This window comes from Balaenoptera ricei, chromosome 13 (assembly GCF_028023285.1).
Source record: "Balaenoptera ricei isolate mBalRic1 chromosome 13, mBalRic1.hap2, whole genome shotgun sequence".
NCBI lineage: Eukaryota > Metazoa > Chordata > Mammalia > Artiodactyla > Balaenopteridae > Balaenoptera > Balaenoptera ricei.
This window is the reverse complement of record NC_082651.1, coordinates 40,192,275-40,216,115: the sequence shown is the minus strand read 5'-3', so window position 1 is coordinate 40,216,115 and position 23,841 is coordinate 40,192,275. Positions and strand designations below refer to the sequence as shown.

Below are 23,841 nucleotides of genomic sequence, written 5' to 3'. Positions count from 1 at the left end.
AGAGGGAGAGAGAAAAATCTTCATACGAAGGTATATTCCCCAGCACACATCTCAGAAATGTACACAGAAAAAAATAGGGAAAGAAAAACTAAGATGCAGCCAAGAGCCCAGGAGAACAATGGGCAAAGGAGTTCTTTCCACAGAATCAACATCTAGACAAGGAAGTTCCCCTACTACTGAGGCAGAAAGATTTCCCAATGATGGCCCAAAAGGATTACATGATTTGCTATGAAGCAGGTAATACTGTACATCTCCTGTTCTTCCCTCTTCTAAATGGAAGTTTCTGTTGTAGCTATTCTGTTCTAGCTTCTCCATGGTATACTGAGGGTGGGAGGGCCACAGGTGCAGATAACCTATCTTAGTTCCTGGCCATCAGCCCACTGAAGAGCCACATCTGGATATGATGGAGAGTATTGTGCATCCCTGGAAGATATCATACTTTGAGATGGATGTAGTAACTAGATGGAATATTGGGTTGTATTCCTTAGGGAAGGGACAAGTATGTTCTATGGATGAGAGGAAGAATGAACTGATATGGAATTCCCTGATGGCACAGTGGTTAAGAATCCCCCTGCCACTGCAGGGGACACGGGCTCGAGCCCTGGTCCGGGAAGATCCCACATGCAGCGGAGCAACTAAGCCCGTGTGCCACAACTACTGAGCCTGTGAGCCACAACTACTGAGCCTGTGCGCCTAGAGCCCGTGCTCTACAACAAGAGAAGCCACCACAATGAGAAGCCCACGCACCACAACGAAGAGTAGCCCCCACTTGCCACAACTAGAGAAAGCTCACACGCAGCAATGAAGACCCAACACAGCCATAAATAAATAAATAAATTTATTTTTTAAAAAAAAGAGTGAAGAGATATTTGATGAACAAAAGGGTAGACTGTGCCAGAGACTAGCTACTATTCACCAAAACTGTGTTCTTCTCTTAGACAGAGTGAGATTATATTCCCCAGCATCCCTTACCGGTTGCTATGGCCACGTTACTAAGTTCTGGCCAGTGAAATCAGAGAAGAGGTGATGATGTGTCACATCCAGGCCTAGCCCTTAAAAACCCTAACACATGCAATACTCTTTGGTCTTTCCCCTTTTGCAGCAATCTTCAAAACCATATTAAAAATGACAGAGCCATATAATGGAAACTTTCCTTAAATCACCATTGCAAAGAAAACCATCACAAATCAGAAACATCATTTTGGGCTTCACATAAGTGAGAAATAAACCATATCCTCTCCCTCTTTTCTAACATCCATGAATTCAAACAAATATTTACTGAACACCTACTACGTACAAAGTATATGGTAGTTTCTCTCCCTCCTACTTTCCTTACTTTTTAGGTACTACAGAAGATTTTAAAATGTGTAAGATATCTTTAGTCAATGATCTTATATATACCATAGCATAGGATAGTAATACATGCAATAAGAGCTATACTTGAGATGAAAAATGCTATAGGAGGAATAAAGGGTTATCAGTTCATTAAAAAGTCCTGAATTCACGAAAGGTTTCTTCATCATTTCTTTAAATGACAAAAATACAGCCAACAGCTAACAGTTTACACATTTTGAGTGCCATAGCAGACAAATTCATCTCAGTCTAATCTGAATTCTACTACAGAATCTGACCTTTACAAGCTGTCTGAACTTGAGCAAATCACTTCCCTGGCCTAGGCCTTAATTTCTTCAGATAATTAGGGGAGAGACCAGATAATCTCACATTAAATGAAATAATAATATTCTTCATGGAATCCTCTCTTTCACCAAAAAGGAAGTAATTTCTCAAGCAAAGGCCTAGGAAAAGCAACTTTGTACTATACTCTTCTATATTTTGAAAAATTAGTAAAAATTTGTCAACCACAATAAAGACTTGTCTTACAAGATACCTTCATTCCTGTACTCAAAATATACACAGCAAGGCAAAAGTATATTTTCAATTATTAATTTTGTTTCTTCACCACTAAAAAAAATGACATGATATGATTATTTCCATCAGGGTTTATCATCAACTAGTTTTAAGCTTTCCACTTCGTAAAGTATAACAATAAGGAAATTAAAAGAAGAAATGGGAAAAGAATATGTGTATTCCCTTAGGAAAGGGATTTCCAAAGAGGCAGATCTCTTTTGCAGAATCAAAGACATATCTAAAAGATTACCAAGGCTAGCTGAGACCAAAAATATGACCCAAAATATGACCTACTCCCTCATTCTTCACAGAATAAGAACTACAAATGACTTATTCAAGAACACAGTTGTTTATAGAACCAAAAAACACTTTCCATAAACAGCTGAATCTTCTACTTATTGTTATAGGTTACATCATAAGGTATACTGAGAAATTTTAATAAAAGCAGTGTGACTTAAACTTCAAAAGAGCAAGTAATACTGCAAATTACTACTGTTCTTTATTCATAACGACAAAGTAATTCTGGACGTTCCTTGTGGCTTTCATAACTTAGAGAGGAAGATATTGAAAGAAAAAAATTGAAACACTTTCAACACATTGTTAATTTATAAGCTATAAACAAATTCCTTTCTGTGATCATAATTCCCAGCATTTCCCAAAAGGCCTTTTTTCATTGATACCCATTGATATCAGAAATAACAATTACAGAAATATTCATATATAACATGACATCTTGCTTACATAGTAAATAATCAACCAGAGGTACCTGCAGCACAATTTAGCTCATTAACTAGAAAGAGAACTTTTAAAAATCCTGGGGGAAAAAAAATCTTGGGCTTCAAATCATACCCAAAGTCAAGAAAAGTATTCAAAAAATAGAAAAGCCTCTTCAAAGCACCAATATAAACCATCACAGTCAATCACAGTATGTACTGAATATTCACAGAGCAAAACAATATACTAGTAAATAATTCATTGCTCTGCTAAGAAAATAAAAGATATTTTAAAATCATGTGTTCCCATAAAGATGAAGGACTTCCCTAAAATGACAAGAAACAATTAAGACATCTAGCAAAAAGAAATCTGTGTTTAACAGAATACTTGCAAAGTCATTGGCCAACCTATCATAAACCCAAGACCTACTTGCTTCATGGCAGTCTCTCCAATTTTGTCTGAATGTTTGCGGATACTCTCCAGAAAGTCTTTGAGATCAGACATAGAAACATCCTTAATTTCTTCTCGAAGCTTGGGGATATTGTCCACCATCACCTTGCAGAATCGATAGTGGCTTACTTGAGGCAGATAGGTATGCTCTAGATGTTCCAGAGTTTTCAGTGCAGGATAATGCCTATAAAAGGAATTGCATGACCTTTAGCTCAACTCAGTCTTCTTTAGGGCCACAGATACATTCCTCAGGCAAAATTTCTAGCCTGAATTAGTTTTCACTGTACGTTAAGACAAATCCAGGATTAAGTTTCAATAAAAACGTCAATGGAAAAATTAATGTCAAATTATTAAAAATCAATATATATATTACAGGACTTAATAAATTATAATCAAAAAAAGATTTTTCCCAAGAATACAGAAAACTTTGAAAATCCACCAATGAAATTCATTACATAAAGAATAAAGGCCATTGCTAGGAAAAAAAAAATAAAGGGAAATATAAAATGATCATATCAATGCCACAAAAATCATCCTATAAAATAAAGTACCCAAGGATAGACTTCCAACTATGGCACACAGAAGAGCTTAGCAAATCTTCTACCCAAAAAGCAAATATAAACTAGACAAAACTGACCCAAACAACCATTTCAAGACTCTGGAAATTGGAAAGGACTCTGGAAAGGAGAACAACAAATTAAGAAGGGTTTATTCATGAAAACTGCTAAATAGAGAGGGACTCTGTGGTATTCTTGCCTGGGGCTACCTCCATCACCCTCTCCACCTCCCTTCTCCCCATCATTGATTATGGCTTGTCAGGAAAATCAGCAGCTTCTCTGCCGTTAGGGGCTGACATGATTTGGAGCAGAGGGTGAAAATCCTATATGGAGTGGTGCTGTTAGGAAAAGTAGCAAACTCATTTTAAAAAAGGAAGAGAGTGGGGGGAACCTCCAGCTCTACTGGCCTGAAGTTCGTCTAGGTTGGAACAAAGAGCAGACTGGAGGACTAACCAAAAACTTAACAGGGAAGTCCTGGAAATAAAGAGACCCACAGAATAACCTGATAGCTCTCTGAATATCCCTAGCTGACTGAGAAGCTGTGCACAAATGCAGGGGACACATAGAAGGGCCTAAGCACTCCACACATCCCTGGCTGACTAGGAGACTGCAGGCCTGCACACAGGAGAAGGCTTGGCAGAATATGAAAGCTCAGCAGACTTGAAAACTTGCCTGAATTTTGAATGTACTCCCTAACCCACATACAAGTCCACTAACAAAGGGTAGACACCTTTCTCAGCTCAAGTTTCTTTGAGCACCCAGGACCAATCATTAGCTGATGACTAGCCTTTAAAAATGAAAATGAAATGAATTATATTCCCAGATAAACAAAGACTAAGACAATTCCTTGCTAGCAGATCTGCCTTACAAGAAACACTAAAGAAAGTCAAAAAGGAAATGATAGCAGATAGTAACTTGAATTCAGAGGGAAAAAAATGAAGAACATAGGAAAGAGTAAATATATGCTAAATATAAAAGACTGAATAAATGTGGTTTTTTTCTCTTTTCTTCTTTTACTATCAGTAAAAGACAATATTTTTTAAAGCAATGATTATAACACTGTATTGTTGGGTTTATAAAATATATAGATATAATATAAATGACAATAATAGCACAAAAGAAGAGGGAAGAAATGGAGCTAAGTTGAAGCAAAACTACTTCTATATATTATATCAAAACTACATGAGCAATGACCTAAAGTAGACGGTGACAAATGAAGAAGCAGATTATAATCCACAGAGTAACCTCTAAAAAAACCTCAAAAAATACAACATTAAAAGGTTTACGGGGCTTCCCTGGTGGCGCAGTGGTTGAGAATCTGCCTGCCAATGCAGGGCACACGGGTTCGAGCCCTGGTCTAGGAAGATCCCACATGCCACGGAGCAACTGGGCCCGTGAGCCACAATTGCTGAGCCTGCGCGTCTGGAGCCTGTGCTCCGCAACAAGAGAGGCCGCGATGGTGAGAGGCCCGCGCACCGCAATGAAGAGTGGTCCCCACTTGCCGCAACTAGAGAAAGCCCTCGCACAGAAACAAAGACTCAACACAGTCATAAATAAATAAATAAAAGAACGTGAATTTCTAAAAAAAAAAAAAAGGGGTTTACGGAAGAATTAAAATAGTATACTACAAAATATTTAATACAAAAAAGGAGTAAAAGATAAATAAGAACAAAAAAGACATGAAAAACATAGAAAATAAAGAGCAAAACCCAACCATATTAATAATTATATTAAATGCAAATGGACTAATAAGCATGCAAATCAAAAGGCAGACACTGTCAGACAGGATTTAAAAAGCATGATCCAGGGACTTCCCTGGCATTCCAGCGGTTAAGGCTCCGTGCTTCCACCGCAGGGAGCATGGGTTCAATCCTTGGTCAGGGAACTAAGATCCCGCATGCCGCACAGTGCGGCTAAAATAAAATAAAAAATAAGTAAATAAAATAAAAAGCATGATCCAACTATATGTTGCTTACAAGAAACCCACTTTAGAGTCACAGATACAAACAGACTTAAGTAAAAGCTAGAATAAGATATACCCCAAAAGTAACCATAAAAGTGCTTGAATGGCTATATTAATATCAGACACATTAGATTTTAAGACAACAAATATTGCTGGAAACACAGAAGGACATTTCATAATAATAATAGGGACAATATTTATCTGATAGGTAGGAAAGCTTCAATAAGCGTAAGAGAACAAATAAAACTAAGATTGATACAGTTGAACAGGTAAAAACAAAATAAGTTATACATAAAAAGAGAATAAGAATAAAGAGGAAACAACAACCTGGCAAGGATTAGTTGTAACATATAAACTTGAGGGATTTTTTTTTAAGCATTGAACAAAGAAAACTCACAAAAGAGCCCCCAAAAAGGCAAACATGAAAAAAAAAAAAAGTTGAACTGATGTGAAGAAATGAAAATAAAAAATATAATTTTGTCACTCAAACTGCCAACGATTTCTTAAAAAATAATGGATATTATTATCAGGGGTTTTAATAAATGAGAATTCACAGCCTGCTGGTAAACATATTTATATTAATAATACACGTTTTCAATGAAAAATTTCACCAAATACTCTAAACAGTTGCATTCCCCCCCACAAAAAATTACATGTACAAAAATATGTATAAGCCTCTTGAACTGTAGTTATTTATATTAACAAATAAAAAACTAATCTAGAAGTCTATTAACAAGGAATTGGTTAAATGCATTATGATATATCCATGTAGTATATATGTATATGCAAAGAATAATAAAACAGCAAAGTGTTTACAATGTTGTTGAGTGAAAATTATTTCAAAAACATTGAAATTACAAGTAGGATCATAACATTTTTCAAAATTACAAATACTTATACATGTGTAAATTATGAATATGTATGTATGTATGAGCTACACAGTACTAAATACAAGCACACACACAAACATAAGTACACAGAAAAAGACTAAAAAAATATATACAAAAATGTTAACCATGATTTTTCTTTCCTTTGGATAGAAACATTATGGGTAACAGTTTTCTTCTTCATGTTTTTAACTTCCTAATTTCCACATTTCCCATAATATATTTAGTATAGGAAAAACTCAGTTTTGATCCTGTAAGTAAAAGACTTATAGTTCTATTTTAGGTTTTAAGAATGAATTCCATGGGAGATACTTAAACTCTTCTTACTCCAATGCACGTAATACCACAAACACTAAAGATTAGAGGTTGGATTTACTTGTTTTCTTTGTTTATGTTTTTCCCTCCTGTGTTCCAAAAATCAAAATCTTAGTCCAAATAAATGAAGGGAAGAAAGATTTATTTCCCCTAAATTAAGAAATAAAATTACAAATATAGTTTAATCTGAAATGGTTGCTTTTATTAAAATTTTACAGACTCATAAACAATACAATTCACATGGTTTAGTATAAACAGAATGGTGTTTATACTACAATTAGGTACGAAGAGCTATGTGCAATAAAATGCATTTCCTCTAGAGAGAAACTTTAGAATGGATATAAACCTAGAAATTAAGCCAAAAAGATAAACACACTTTAGGGTTTAGTTATATTTTGGAACATTGTTTATAGAATGAGAAAAATCTAACAATGTTGCCTGCAGACACAAGGCACATTCACTGATGAGACACATGGCTGCATGGTGAAAACATCTGGTCTGTCAAATAACTCCACATTTTTCAAGGCTAATTAGTACAAAACCCAGTGATTTCTGGCAATAAAGAATGTTACTTTATTTCCCCATTGTCCTTTCCCTAACATACTCATACTCCAACTATAACAGATCAATAAGATTCATTCGAATTTCTAGTGTACTTCAATATCAGTGACAGGTTAAAGAATGACAGCCAATTAAACACCTCTATAGCAGACACCAAAAGAAAAAAATTCTATTTCCAGGGGCCGTGGAAATCTAAAACAAGATTTTGACATTACTTTTGACAACCTCTAAACATTAAAACTGAATCAAAAGCCAAATGTGCTAGCTCTCCCCCTCCCCCCACCACATGCAGGCTCCCTAATAGAGATGTGAGCAGAAAGAAAGTAAATGAATTAAAAGTAAGAAATTTTTTTAAATAAGGCAGGAAAAGATGTCTAAATAATCCTAAAAATTGGATAACTTAAGGTCAGAATAACTTAGACATGGTTGAATGCTATCCTGAGAAGATGAATGTTGATTCTAGGCAAATTAAATTTTGGTACTTTTTTGTCATGGTATGGAACTCGTTCACAATGATGGTTTTTTTAAATTCTAATAAGTAATCTTTCAAAGTGGATTACAACTACCCATGAGAAATTTTTTAAATTCAGAGTATGATAAGAATATAAAACAAAAGCTTTCCACACAGAAAATATTAGTGTCTTTCCTAATTAAAGAGCATCATTAAGAAATATTTAATCCCTTCTATGTGCTAGAGATAGAAAGATGGTCAGATATCTTTCCTCAGGGAACATAAAACCTAGTAGTATAATGAGTATTTATAGCTTTAAAAAAAATAACTAGGCTTCCAGCCATTAAGGAATAACAAAGAACAGACATGAACTCTCACTCTTAAGAAGTAAAATACTGGCTAAAATACATAAAACAACTGCTTTCACATAGTGAACTTCAAGTAACACAGAACTGTGATCTCTGAAAAAAGGGAAACAAACAAGGTGAATTTAATAGTTATCTGGGGGGCTTCCCTGGTGGCACAGTGGTTAAGAATCCGCCTGCCAATGCAGGGGACATGGGTTCAACCCCTGGTCTGGGAAGATCCCACATGCCTCTGAGCAACAAAACCCGGGCACCACAACTACTGAGTCAGCACTCTAGAGCCCATGAGCCACAACTGCTGAGCCCCCGTGCCACAAATACTGAAGCCCATGTGTCTACAGCCCGTGCTCCGCAACAAGAGAAGCCACTGCAATGAGAAGCCCGTGCACCACAACGCTGAGTAGCCCCCGCTCGCCACAACTAGAAAAAGCCCGGGCAGCAACAAAGACCCAACACAGCCAAAAAAGAAATAAATAAAATAAAAAATAGTTATCTGGGTTATCTGCCTGAATGTGATTTCTAGATCATGGACACAGTCAGAGAAAACCCAAACAGAGCCCAACAACTTAGCAGACTTAGCATCAGAGATAGGAGTTCAGGAAAACTTATGCAACTTAAGGTTGTGCAGCAGAATTCCCAAAAAAAGGAAGCAATGCAGAAAGTTACATAAGGGTTCCCTTGAGTCTTTGCTAAGTACCAGGCCAGGCACAGAAAAAGTGAAATTCTGCATGAACAGGCATAAAGAAGGGAGGGAAGGAAGAGAAGGAAGAGAAGGGAGGGAGAGAAGGCAAGGAAGGAGAGACAGAAAGACAGCAGCAAGATGTAAGATAAACACCTCAAGGAGCTCAGACAAGACAGAGAAACATCTGAACTCTGAACAGCCAAAGTGAAGAGTCCCTGGGTATTTCTGAGTTTTTCAAAGTAGATGAATACTACTCCGAGCAACCCCTGGAATGAAGGAGGGCCTACCAAAGCTTAAAAACGGGGTCTGATGGGATTGGGATCAAGTGGATCTGAAATCAACTAAACTGTTCGCCAAAACAAAGACCAACACCCTCTAAGAAAAAAAAGCTCCCCAAAATCCAGACACTCAACAACATAATATAATGACAATTATCCAATCAAAACTTACAAGACATGATAAGAACCAAAAAAATGACCTGTAACTAGGAAAAACAAAATAATCTTCAGAGAAATCCAAAATACCAGAAGTGACAGAACTAGCAAAGAAGTACATAAAAACAGAAATTAGAGCTCTGTTACAGGTATTTTTAAAAGATGCAAAAATAACAAAAGAAATTAAACATAAAAAACCAAATGGAACTCCTAAGGATGAAAAATATATCATCTGAAATGAAAATTTCACTGGATGAGATTAAAAGATTAGACAATGAAAAAGAAAGAACACAGCAATAAAATCTATCCCATATAAAGCACAGAGAAAAAAGACTGGAGAAAAAGAAGATCCTCAAGTCACCTGTGGGATTATGTGAAGTTGTCCAACATAGATATAACTGAAGTCTCAGAATGAGGATGGAAAAAGGACAAAAAAAATGTTTGGAAAAATAATATCTGAACATCTTCCAGATTTATGAAAATTTCAAAAAAAAACAAGCAACTAAACAAACCACAAGCAGTATAAATATACACACATATTCATGCATACAAACATATTTACACCAAAGCATATCAAAATCAAATTGCTGAGAACAAATTATACAGACAAAAGTTTTTAAACAGCTGAAGAAAAGACACATTAAGTAGAGTGACAAAAAAGTTAAGGCTGTTCATATACTTCTCCCTCAGAAACTACATAAGCCAAAAGACAAAAAAATGATATCTTAAGAACTAATGAATCTATAAACCTAGAATTATATGCCCATCAAAAATATATTTCAAAATGAAGGTGAACAACGAGATAGCATTTCACACCCACCAAGATGGCCATAATCAAAAGACAGACAGTAATAAGTATTGGCTAGGAGGTACAGAAAATCAAATCCTCATATGCTGCTGGGGGGAAGATAAAATGGCACAGCTGCTTTGGAAAACAGTCTGGCAGTTCCTCAAATGGTTAAACAGAGTTACCATGATCCAGCAAAATTTCATTCCTAGGTGTATATAGCCAAGAGAAATGAAAACGTATGTCCATACAACAGCCTGTAAACAAAATTGCATAGCAGCATTATTTGTAAAAACCCGCAATTGTAAAGCCAAATGCTCATCAACTAATGAATGGATAAATAAAATGTGGTAAATCCATACAGTGGAATATTCAGCAATTAAAGAGATGGGACTTCCCTGGTGGCACAGCGGTTAAGAATCCGCCTGCCAGTGCAGGGAACACAGGTTTGAGCCCTGGTCTGGGAAGATCCCACATGCCGCGGAGCAACGAAGCCCGTGCGCCACAACTACTCTGTACTCTAGAGCCCACAAGCCACAACTACTGAGCTCACATGCCACAACTATTGAAGCCCACGTTCCTAGAGCCTGTGCTCCACAACCAGAGAAGCCACCGCAACGAGAAGCCCGCACACCACAACGAAGAGTAGCCCCCGCTCGCCGCAACTAGAAAAAGCCCGTGCACAGCAATGAAGACCCAACGCAGCCAAAAATTAATTAATTAATTAATTAATTAATTAATTAAAAAAAGAAATGAAGTACTGATATATGGTACAACATGGATTAACCTTGGAAACATTATGCTAAATGAAAGAAGCCAATCACAAAGAACGATATATGATTCCATTTATATGAAATGTCCAGAATAGGCAAATCTGAAGAAACAGAAAGTAAATCAGTAGTTCCCAGTAGCCGGCAAGGGGAGCAGGGAGAAAATTGTGTGCTGATGGCCAGGGGGCTCAGAGTTTCTTTTGTGAAGAATAAAAACATTCTACAATTGATTGTGGTGATGGTCACACAACTCTGACTACACTAAAAGCCACTGAATTGTATACATTAAATGAATGAAGTGAAAAGTATGTAAACTGTATCTCAATGAAGCTGTTAAGAATATTTTAGAAAAAAGGATATTAAAAACAGACAATGTAAAAATTAAAAAGAAAGCAGCAGTGGCTGGCTGCATTAATACCAAACAACACATATTTCAGAAAAAAAGAATATTACCAGGGATAAAGAAGAACCTTCCATAATAACAAATGGGTCCTTTCATCAAGAAGATACAACAATGCTTAATGTATATGCATCCAATAAGAGAGCTTCAAAATACACATAGCAAAAACTGAAAGAACAGAAAGAAGACATATGCAAATCCAGTTATAATAGGCAACTTCAACACTCCTCTGTCAACAAATAACAAATACAAAATCATAAGGATAGAGAAAACCTGCACAACACCAAGTATATCTAAATGACAGTTAAAGAATGCTCTCCTCAATAACAATATATATTACTTTGAAGTGTGTATGTAATTTTCACCAAAACAGACCATATGCTGGGGCGTAAAACAAGTCTCAAAAAATATAAAAGGTTGCAATCATACATTTTACATTTATGAACACAGTGAAGTGAAATTATAAATCAATTTTGATAAATCTGGGAAATCCCCTAATATTTAGAAATTAACCAATGAACTTCTAAATAGTTGGTGAAATTCTAAAAATTACCAAAAAAATTAGAAAATATTTGAAATAAATGTAAAAAACCCCCCACAACATCATAAAACATGTAAGATGCAGTCAAAGCACTGCTTAGAGAGAAATGTACAGCTTTATATGGCTACATTAGAAAACAGAACCAAAATCAATGCCCTAGGCCTCCACCTAATAAAGCTAAAAAAAGAGCAAATTATTTACAATAGCCAAGACATGGAAGCAACCCAAGTGTCCATCAAGAGATGAATGGATAAAGAAAATATGAGATATATATTGTGAGAAATATATATATATATATAAAACTGAATCACTTTGATGTACACTTGAAACTAACACAACATTGTATATCAACTATACTTCAATTTGTAAGAGCAAATTAAACCCCAAGTAAGCAGGAGAAAGGAAATACTAAAGATACCAGCGAAAATCAGTAAAATAGAAAAACAAGGAAAAAAGCTCAGTAAAACCTAAATTACTATTTTCAAAAAAATAATAAAATTGACAAACCTCTAGCCAAAATAATCAGAGAGACAGAGACAGAAACAAAGAGAGAAAAGACAAATTATCAACATAAGCAATGAAAGAGAAAGTATCACTATAGATCCTACACTGTTAAAATAATACAGGAATATCATGAATAACTTTTGTTAAGGAATTCAAAAACTTGGATGAATGGACAAATTATTTGAAAGATACAAATAAGCAAAATTTACTCAAGAAACACAAAATGCAAACAGCCGTGTATTTATTTTTTAAATTAAATTTGTAGTTAACAACTTTCTCACCAAAAACAAACAAATCTCCTGGGCCAAGTGGTTTCACTGTTAGATTCTACCAAATATTTAAGGAAGGTAATTGCCAACACTACACAAATTCTTCTGGAAAACCAAAGAGGGAAAACTTTCCAAGTTATTCACGAGGCCAGCATTAATCTGATACCAAAAACAAAGATATTACAAAAAAGAAAACTACAGACAAGTATTTCTCATGAACATACATACAAAACTCCTCAACAAAATTTTAGCAAATCAAATACCACATCATATTAAAAAGGATAATTTACCATGACCAAGTGGGATTTATTCCATGAATGCAAGTTTGGTTTAACATTCAATACAATTTATCATATTAATAAACTAAAAAAGAAAATTTTAAAAAACATATGATCATCTCACTGACATAGAAAAAGCATTTGACAAAAACAATATTCATTCCTGATAGAAACTTTCAACAACTAGAAATAGAAGGGAACTTCTTCAGCCTTCTAAATGGCATGTACAAAAAGACTACATCTAACATATATGACTTAATGGTTAAATGCTTTCCCCCTAAGATCAGGAACAGGGCAAAGATATCTACTCTCACTACTTCTATTCAACAAGTTGATACTGAAGTTTTTTTTAATCTCTGTAATTTTCTATAATTTTAGAACTTCACAAAAAGGTTACCAGGGAAATAATATTACTTTCTATCTCAGTGAACAGAATTTCTCATACTGTTCAACCTATGTTCTCTTATATGAATGTATCCTCCCAGGGAGAAGGCAGTCTGGGAAATAATCTATTCAACATAGCCAGTTCAATAAAACAAGAAAAACAAACCAAAAAGAAAGCATCCCAATTGGAAAGAAAGAAATATACCTGTCTTTATTTTTAGACAAGATAATCAGCTACATAGAAAATCCAATGGAATACACAAAAATGCTACTAGAATTAGTAAGTGATTTAGTAAGGTTGCAGAATACAAGATAAATATACAAATTTAATAGTATACTAGTAATAAATGACTGAAAATTGAAATTTAAGAAGCAATACCATTTTTTTTTTTTTTTTTTTTTTTGGCTGCGCCACTGCAGCATGTGGGATCTTAGTTCCCTGACCAGAATTCAAACACATGCCCCCTGCATTGGAAGGGCAGAGTCTTAACCACTGGGCCACCAGGGAAGCCCCAGCAATACCACTTAAAATAAGCATCAAAAAATACAAAATAATTAGGGATAAATATGACGAAAGATATGTAAGACTTATTCACTAAAAACTAAAAACATTGCTGAAAAATATTAAAGAAGAGCTAAATAAATGAGAGCATTCATACTGGTGGGTGAGGGGTAAGATGGACCAGCATGGGATACAAGGGACCTAGTGGGGTAAGACTGTCTGTATAGGAAGGCAGCATTGCATGGAGTGTCAGAGCCAAACAGGGATGAGGAGGGCATTCAGGCAAGACAGAAGCATAACACAGGGTATTAGAGCCCAAGTAGAGTAAGGAGGATACAATATAGGAGGGCAACTCAGTGTGCAGTGTTGATACAGCTCAAAGGAGCCCAAGACATATAAACCTACTCTTTGTGCCAGAAAAAGGTTGAGCTAGAAATACTGGTGAACAGTACTTATGACAGCCACTCAAATTAAGAGGAGAAATGTGGGTTGTTCATATAATAGACTACTATACAGCAATTAAAATAAGTGAACTAGATCTCTATACATAAATTTTAAAAAGCTCTCCACTAGTACGTAAGCCCCACAACAGCAGATATTTTTGTCTATTTTGTTCAGAGCTATATTCCCAGCACTAATAGCAATGCCTAACAACACAGTAAGTACTCAATTCATTTTTATTGAATGAATGAATCTCAAAAACACAAGGACTGAGAACTATTCATGTAAATGTTTCTAAAAACACAAAATACAACATATGATTTATGGATATTAAAAACATGGACTAGAAGGACACACCAAATTTATGATACTAGTTTCCCCAACAGAGTAGGGAAAGGGACAGGACTGAGGAAGGGGATATGAGTTTTATCTATAATTTTTTTAAATGTACATCTTTACCTCTTTCTGTCCATATGTGTTTATATATATATCATAAATATTTACATATATATGAATCAAAACTGGAATTGTTGCTATCTGTTAATTCAGAGAAGTTGATACTGAAGTTTTTTTTTAATCTCTGTAATTTTCTATAATTTTAGAACTTCACAAAAAGGTTATCAGGGAAATAATATTACTTTCTATCTCACTGAACAGAATTTCTCATACTGTTCAACCTATGTTCTCTTATATGAATGTATCCTCCCAGGGAGAAGGCAGTCTGGGAAATAATCTTAAGAAATTCAAAAAATATTGATGCCTCATGCTTTAACTTTAAAATTCTTGAGAATTTATCATTTTTATTCACAATATTTTTAATCTTATTTCAGTATTAAATACATTTTAATTCCATACTTTTTCCCTCAAAACTAGGTAAAATTAACATTCCAGGAAGATGTGTCCTGTTTATCTTATAGCTTCACATACCCCCATCATACCACAGGGTACTCCAGGGCAGAGAGGATGGAGGTGCTTACTCTAGTTTGGGAAGAAGAGCCAAAGAGTCACTATCAAGTTTCCTGTGGAATAAAACCAGATGAAAATAACACACAGGAAAAGACTCCTCTGAACTTAACCTTGACCTTGCCCCTTGTGATGGTTAATTTTATATGTCAACTTGGTTAGGCCATAGTACCCAGAGATTTGGTCAAATATTATTCTGGATATTTCTGTGAAGGTATTTTTTACATGAGATTATTAGCACTTAAATCAGTAGACTGAGTAAAGATGAATATTCTCCATAATGTGGGTGGGCCTCATTAAATCAGTTAAAGGCCTTGATAGGAAAAAGACTAAACTCCCCAGAGGAAGACGGAATTCTGCCAGCAGACTGCCTTCAGACTCAGGCAACAATATTTACTCTTCCCTGACACCAGCCTATCAGCCTACTATGCAGATTTGGACCTCCATAATCATGTGAACCAATCTGCTAAAAAAATCACTCTCTCTCTCTCTCTCTGCACACACACACACACACACACACAACACTGGTTCTATTTCAATGGAGAACCCTGACTGATTCACCCCAGCAAAACCAGTAACTATTTTTTCTACTATAATACTAAACCAAAGCATGTTTCTCAAATTAACTATCACTAAAACAGTTACATGTTTTTCCCCCTAAAAAGCTGGGTCTTCTAAAAATCAAACTGCGTGTAGTGTTTTTTATTAAACATAATACATGACAAAATACATCAGCATATGTAAATAACTCTCAGGATGAATCAATAGATATACAAAAGGCGAGAGAAGATGTTATATGGACAATTATTTTTTGAAAAGTTATGCTAAATATGGACTTTTAAAAAAATTCTAAATAACAGAAATTTTAGATAATACAAAGTATTCAACAAAAAAATATCTTACCTTTTAGTTTTCATCTGGTCCCTCAGTTTGCTATACATCTCCAGGACTTGAAAGAGAAGGGGAAAAAGAGCACACAAGCATTATTTAGAGAAAGTGAAAAGACTAATTAAAGCTAAAGGAATTGCATCAAGAATTCTACTCTATTTCCAGTTCCTCACCTGGAAGACACAGCATTAATTTATCAACAGTGGCAGAAATATTTCTCTGTTGTAGTCGACACTGCTTCAGCTCTTCCATTGCTATTACCAGCTTAGCAAGAGGGAAAAAAACTGAATTATGCCAACAGCTGTAAATAAAAAGCTTTCAGTCACATTTTTCCACCCTATGTTCAACTCATCAGAAAGTCCCAAACAGTTTCATACTAAGACCTGCCAAGTGGACTACGGAACTGCCTTTCTCAACCAGTAAAACATCCCTGTATGGTTTCCCACTTTCTCCCCAAGATGCATACATACTACACTAGAAAAGGCTAGGTGAAATGAAATCTTAAAATTCAGGGGCTATCCAGGAGAAAAGAAAAAAAGTGCAGATTTGCTCCACACCCTATTCAGACTCTTCATGATTTATGATTTCATCAATCTTCTAAGAAGATCCTATATTTCTGTCATCAGTGCTAGACTCCTAGAGGAAAACAGTCCTTCCTATGCAGCTTCAAATGAATCTTGAAAATAATCTGCAACTAAATCTGTATTTCAACAAATAAACCACACAGTTAGAAGTTGTGGCTTTTCCAAGAGTTCCAGTTTAATGAAGAGTATCTCACTCTTCTTCTCACAGCATTTTAAAGTCTTCCATCTGAAGTCATACCACAGTAAAACTAGAAGAAACTGCATTCTTTGCAAAAACTTAAAATATGTGAGACAAACTTTTAAAAAGCAATAATCTACATGGCCTCTTATAGTATTTATCCCATACCCTTTCCTAAAAATGTTATCTACTTAGATACTATGCAAAAAAGAAAAAAGGGAATGGTCCTGATTAAGTTACTGATAAGACGACCAAAGGCTAATCTTAAAGATTATTAAAATTAAACACTAAATAAGTATTAGGCAATGAGGAAGGTACATGATACAGAGAACAGTAATAGACTATAAGTCAGAAAACTTGGGTTTTAGTCCCAGCCTTGCCAATTACTATGTAAACTTTAGCAAATCATCTGTTTTAGTTTCCTAATCAATAAAATAGTGATAATACCAGTCCTGACTTTGTCATAGGTCTGCCATGAGGATTAAGTGAGAAAATGGATGTAAAATAATCTTATAAACTATGATGATTTAAATGATGAGTATATCAATTAACAGAATCAGATTCTTTTTTTTTTTTTAACAAATACTTATGCATATTCATGTTGTGCCAGTCACTGTTTAGGTAGGTAGAGGGGATATGGCAATGCAGTTAAAAAAAAAAAAAAAAAAAAAACTTGACCTCATGGAACTTAATTTCTAATGGAAGGAGACACAAAAAACAAACATATAAGGAAAAATGTATAATATCAAAGCATGATAGGTGCAATGGAGAAAAATAGAGCAGGAAAGGTAAAAAGAATACAAGGGGTGAAAGTGAGACTGCAATTCTAAATAAGGTGGTTAGAAAAGGCCTCATGAAGGAGGTAACATGTGAGGAGCAAAGATCTGAAGTAGGTAAACATTTGGGAAAGAACATTCCAGGCAGAGGAAACAGCATTGGCCATATTATGACTACTTAAGTGATTTAAAAACACAGCTAAGGAAGAAGGCTACGTACTCTCATTAAGCTTTCTAGTGCTATATTCATTTACTTCAGATAAACATTAGGAGAAGCAATGATAATGTCCAAGTTCCTCCAACATGCTGCTTATGGTCTTACAAGCCACTAAATCAAGAACACAGTTATCAAAGAGAATGACAGGAAACAGAAAACATTTTTTCAAAAGGTAAACTGGCCTTACTTCCTTTCCCTCATGTTGTAGTTTTCTATTAGTATCCGTCACTTGATTCTGTGGAGAGAAGACAATTTAAACTCATAAAAAACACTTAGATAATAGTTGGATAAGATCAAAATTTTAAATGAAAAGACTAAGAATAGGTATTCAGATTGTTTCCATATTCCACCACATTTTGGTTTAGTGGTGTTCTCTTGGGATCAAATTATATCAACTTTTCTACTGAACATTTGTATGACCTTTTGAACAATAAAAAAAATTACTAAAAAATATGTTCAGTTTGAAATATTACAAACTAAAATAACATAACAACTAAAGATCACACTTTCATTTGGAAAGGAAAGAAAAAATATAATAGAAAAAATAACCCACAAAGAACCTTACCATCTCTACTATGTGTAGAAAGAACAAATTTTATCATAGATAGTCCTCACTTCACCAATGTATTCCTGGAAAACTTGAGTATAAATTGAACTTTTTAACTCAGGTCAAATATTTCTACTTATCTAATTTTAGAAAACCTTTTATCTTAATTTTTTGGATTATTAATTCTTAATAGTTTCTAACACTTCCACATTCCCATTTTTCTAAATTAATCTCTCCATCAGACAGTCAAAATCAGGTGAACAAGCTTTAAAATTATGTACTTCATAATTTAAAGGAACTGGCACCACTTATTTTGGTAGCCACTTTTGAAGAATCAACAGATATAAAAAAATTAAGTATATAGAATAGTAATTTCCTCACCTTCTTAAACATTATCAAAACATGAGCAATATTAACTTCTAAAGCTTTCTTTAATAGAGGCTTTCTATACTTCCACCAATAACTGTGACTCCTTTCACTTTTAAGACACTCCCTTAACCCAGCATTTCCTATTATGTCTCTTGGAACACCAAGAAATGGTAGTTAAAAGGTACTCTGCACTCTGTATACACACACACACACACACACACACACACACACATCAATATGTATGGGAAATACCACTAAACAGGTTAGTTTATTCAGGACTTCCTGAAGCCCAAGAAGGAGATATCACACGGTGTTTTCCAACTTATTTTATGTAACATCCTTTTATTGAGGATCATCTCAAGAAACTAGTTTTTCAGGAACACACCTTTGAAAACTTTGCCCTAAACTATACACTATACACTATACCTGGACTATCACTTTCTGAGCAAATTACCACATGCACTGCCATTGTAGCAAAAATGCAGCCATAAACATAACATAAATGAATGGGCATTGCTGTGTTCCAATAAAACTTTATTACAAAATTAGGAGGCAAGCTGGATTTGGCCTGCAAGATATAGCTTGCTGATCCTTGGTCTAGAATAAGTGAGACTGAAGAGTTTATTATTCAAACCAATAAATGAATGTTATTCAAAAATGGGGTTAATATCAGCTCAATATAAGAAAAAGCTTTTAAGCGATGTGAATAAAAATGGGGTGGGTTGCCTTGAGTGATCATTGTTCAAGAATAATTAATTTTTTTCCGTGTAAACAGATTTCAAAAAATTCAACCTTCCATAAATACTACTAAATTCAGCATCACTGTTTCTACTAAAATAACTTGTTTACTTTATAAAGATACCATTTCTGAAATTTTTTTTTACCTCAAACTCATTGTAAGAAATATATTTTACATTGCAACCCAGTACACAAGTATAGGGAATGCACACGCGTGTGCACACACACAGACACACACAAACACAGAGAAACAAAATTTTCAAGAAACAATGTTTAGACTTACTACATGTAATACACTTTATTGTTTCCTTTTTTATTCTATTTCAATTTTTATTAAAAATACTGATCATAGCCCACTAAATTGATTTCATGCAAACCAGAGTTCTAAAACATCCACAGGAGCCTAACCAAAGCTTCTGATAAGAAAGGTAATTACTATTTCAATACTATTTGAACATAAAGATGGGAGGAAATCTATACTGCCTGTCTAGGATGCTACTTGTTGATTCAGAGAACATATATATGTATGTGTGTGTATATATACACACACACGTACCAACATACATACTGTGAATCAAAAGAAATAATGGACATCCTAGAGAGAGTAGGATTTTTCATTGTTATGTTCAAATAGTATTGACAGTAGGTAATACTTAACCTATTCCATTTTCTAAACTCTTCTCAAGTTCAAGAATTTCTAAGTTTCATAGGCTCTTAACACAGGTTGAATGGATGCCCCCTAGAGCAGAGTCTCCCAGGTGTTAATGGTGAGCATTATGGGCAATATTCAGGTACTTAACCACATGACTACTTCAGTAACCCGACACAGAGCACCCCGTTGCCCATCATGGACAAAGGGCCCGAGGAGCAGAGGGAGAGGTTTTGGAATACAGGCATCAAGAACAGCCCAAGGTGAAGACGGATGGGAAGCTGGGATGGCTGAGTGAGGACAAACAGCACATACAGCTCCTGGCAGAAGCCCCGTATCTTTGTTTTCACATATTTCAGATACTTCTGTCCATCTGACGCTTTTCAGCCCCCCAAAACTCAGTATAACTTTTTAAATAGAATCAAATTGTTCATGCTTTTTAATCTGCTTTATACATTAAGCAAACATTTCTAATGCTTCCCCATGTCAGATATCCTTCTACAATATACTGTAGTTTATTACTCTTTTAAATGGATACACCATGATTTATTTTACTAATCCTCTAGCACATCACTTTCAGGGACATTTTAAAGTTTTAGCCATTAAAAAATAAAAAATCACATGAACATCTCTGTATATGCACCTGTAGCTGTAGAATAAATCTTAAAACTATGTGGAGTTTTCAGTATTGATAAATAAAATCGCTCTCCTTAAAAGTTGTAACAGTCTACACTCCAACCAGGCATTCCCAGGTTGATAGGTATCATCTCCAATCTTAACACTTGTTTCATCTTTGTCATTTTATTAGGTGGCACGTTATTGTTTAAATTTGCATTCCTTTAATACTAAATTGTAGAGTTCCCTTATATTTCTTATGTAAACTGTATATTAACATGTATTTCTCAGTTTTCTATTAGTGTGTTCATATTTCTCCTATTAATTTGTAGACTTTTTCTATGTTAGGATATCAATCATTTGTCATGTGTATTTGTAAATATTTTTATTTATTATTTACCTTTACACTTTTAACTTCTATGTAGAAAGTTCTTTCATTTTAATGTTTTCGTACCTATCAGTATTTTCTTTCTGGCTTAGGAATTGTATTTAGAAATGTATCCCTCACTCCTAAAAATCACATAAATATTCATCTATATTTTCTACTAGTTCCTTGATGGTTTTTTTACATTTAACTTTTTAGTTCATCTGAAATTAAATTTGGTACATTGACTGAGAAAGGAATCTAAGTTAATTTCAATTATAATAGTTAAGCATTAAAGAACATTAACAACAAATCAGAAGAGTTGTTACTTTTGGAGGCGAGGGTGGAGAGAGTCACTGAGAAGGATAAAAAAGAGAGATTTAATTTTGTTGGCAATATTATATTTCTTATGATGATTGGATAGTTGTTGTACAGGTCCATAAACTCTTATCTGAAACCTTGGGACCCAATGTGTTTTGGACTTCAAAATTTTGGAAATTTTATAAAGATAATATGGTACATATTGTTTATTATGTAACAATGGGCACTAGGACAGCATCCCATAATCAAATACAGTAATATTTCTGTATCAAAGTCAGTTACCCAAGATACATGAATTTGCTATGCCAGGGACAAAACCAATATAGCTAGCCTCTTTCCTGAACTTAAATCTGTCATATCAAGAAAGAACCTTCATGCTTTGGTAGAAGACACTCCCCAACTAACACTAATTTGTTTTTCCTTTGGCTCAGATTGCCTTGCTGCAAAGACTTCTACAGGCATGCCTTGCAATTCTGTCATCCAACAGTGATGGCTTTCATCTAGCAAGGAAGCAGACAGATGACATGAAGAGTCAACCAAGTTTCTGTTTGAAAGAAACTGATTCTTGTCACTGGTTCTCATCCACACATAGTTATCCCAAATAAATTTTAACTTAAAACAGTATCCTTTCCAGCTAAAAGCCATAATCCCAGTTATCTATGTTGCAGTATAAACTCCTTTCTTACTATTCAAAAATTTTTAGTACAAATATGTAAACTGCAATGTATTCCCCACTCTTTTAATGTTCATCAAAACCCCAAGACAGAGAGAAGCAAGTCTTAGAGTCTCCTTACTTTGAGTTTCTGGGCTTCTCCTCTTACTTTCAGCAGTTCCGTTATAGAGTCCACAAAGCCCTGGTAATGAAAGTTGCACATTTTCTCAATTTCTCGGTCATGATTGCGGATGCGAGTTTCAAGCTTCTCCATGAATCGTCCATGTTCCTCACCATCATAGACAGACCTTTTTAAAAAAATGGCATGGAGATTATACCAGATTTACATCTAAGAAAGAGAAACAGAATTACAAACCCAGAAGCAAATTTATTTGGAAATTAGGTATTTAAGTTACATAAACCACAGAGTAATCCAATTGTATTAATGTTGCCCCAAAGCTAGATGAGTATTTTTTTTAGGAAAATCCAAAATTTTGTTTCCTTATTTACTGAAAAATATGTAAGTGTTTGACAGTATTTATCACAGAATTCTCATCATAAAATGAAAGGACTGAATTACAATTCCTCCGTACCTTTCTTTCTCAATTAAACTAATCTAGAAAAACTTAATTTTGGATAAACCTAACTATACATTTTCTCCAAGATTATACCCTAGAACCTGACGCTGCTGGAGAGAAATAACGTAACTGTGCTGCTAGACTCAGTTTAGCTATCTGACGACAAATTTAAATTGGGCAGCCAGACACCGCTAGTTAAAAATAATGAAATTATCCCGCCAAATACCACCACCAAAAAATCACTTTGTAGTCTCCAAAATGTGTGAAAACCTTACTTCTCCTCTCCTCAAATGTCTACCCTCTCTCTCACTCTCAGCTGCACTTCACAGGAAAAAAAAAAATTCCTCTCCTCAACCAACCTACTTACATCTGAAACTCCTATTCTGTCCACCCTCCTGTAACAATGGAAAAAGTATTTCAAGCTCTTATCTACAGTCAGTCATTCTTGTTGTCTCTAAGAACTTTCTCCTGCAGTTATTCCCTTTTATCCCTATCCTGTATTATATATTTCTCCCACTCTACTAAGTCATTCTCATGGCTATTTAAACATGACTTTAAGAAACCTGTCCTTACCTACACATTTCCCTCCAGCTACCATCTCATTTCTCTGTGCCCGTTCCCAGCAAAACTTCTTTCTACTTCCTCAGCCCCCATTAGTTAGCATCCATCCTACTGTACCTAAAGGCAGCATTTGCTATGGTTTAAATATACCTTCCTTCTTGAAACACTGTTTTCTCTAGACTTCAATGATACCACACTAAGTGATTTTCATCCTTTTACTGACATGCCTTCTCAATCTCCTTCCTGGGCTCCTCCTCCTCTATTCTTTTTCTAAATATTCGTAAAAGCTCTTCTCTTCCCTACCTATGCTCTCTCACCAAGAAATGCCAGCTAATCCCATGTCTTTATAATACTATTACAGTGGTAGACTTCCTAATCTATACCTTCAATTCTGAGCACTTCCCTGAGCACTAGACTCAAAAACTCAGCTATAATTTAACAACTCCAATTGGATTTTTAAAAGCCATCTCAAATTTTAACACAGAAAAAAAAAAAAATCATCTATCACCAAACTATCTCCACTCCCAAACTTGATTCTCCCAAAAGCTCCCCACCACTCAGCTACTCCATCTCAGCTAATGGCACTATCCAGTTGCCCAAGTCAAAAATGCAAATCCAGGAATCACTCCTCATGTACCCTTTCCATCATACACCCCATCCAATCCATTAGTAAGTCCT

At 34.9% G+C, this 23,841-nt stretch overlaps 1 protein-coding gene across 5 annotated transcripts in view; it reads right to left on the bottom strand.

The window, feature by feature from the left end:
• EXOC6B (exocyst complex component 6B) overlaps nt 1-23,841 on the bottom strand; it is a 727,664-nt gene that overhangs the window by 615,197 nt on the left and 88,626 nt on the right. For all 5 annotated transcript variants that reach the window (XM_059942976.1, XM_059942975.1, XM_059942978.1 and 2 more), the window contains exons 2-6: nt 22,167-22,332; nt 17,957-18,004; nt 16,188-16,278; nt 16,030-16,075; nt 3,052-3,256 (exon numbers count right to left, since the gene is read on the bottom strand). In XM_059942976.1, the coding sequence (XP_059798959.1) occupies nt 3,052-3,256; nt 16,030-16,075; nt 16,188-16,278; nt 17,957-18,004; nt 22,167-22,332 (556 nt within the window). The remainder of the gene's footprint in view (nt 1-3,051; nt 3,257-16,029; nt 16,076-16,187; nt 16,279-17,956; nt 18,005-22,166; nt 22,333-23,841) is intronic.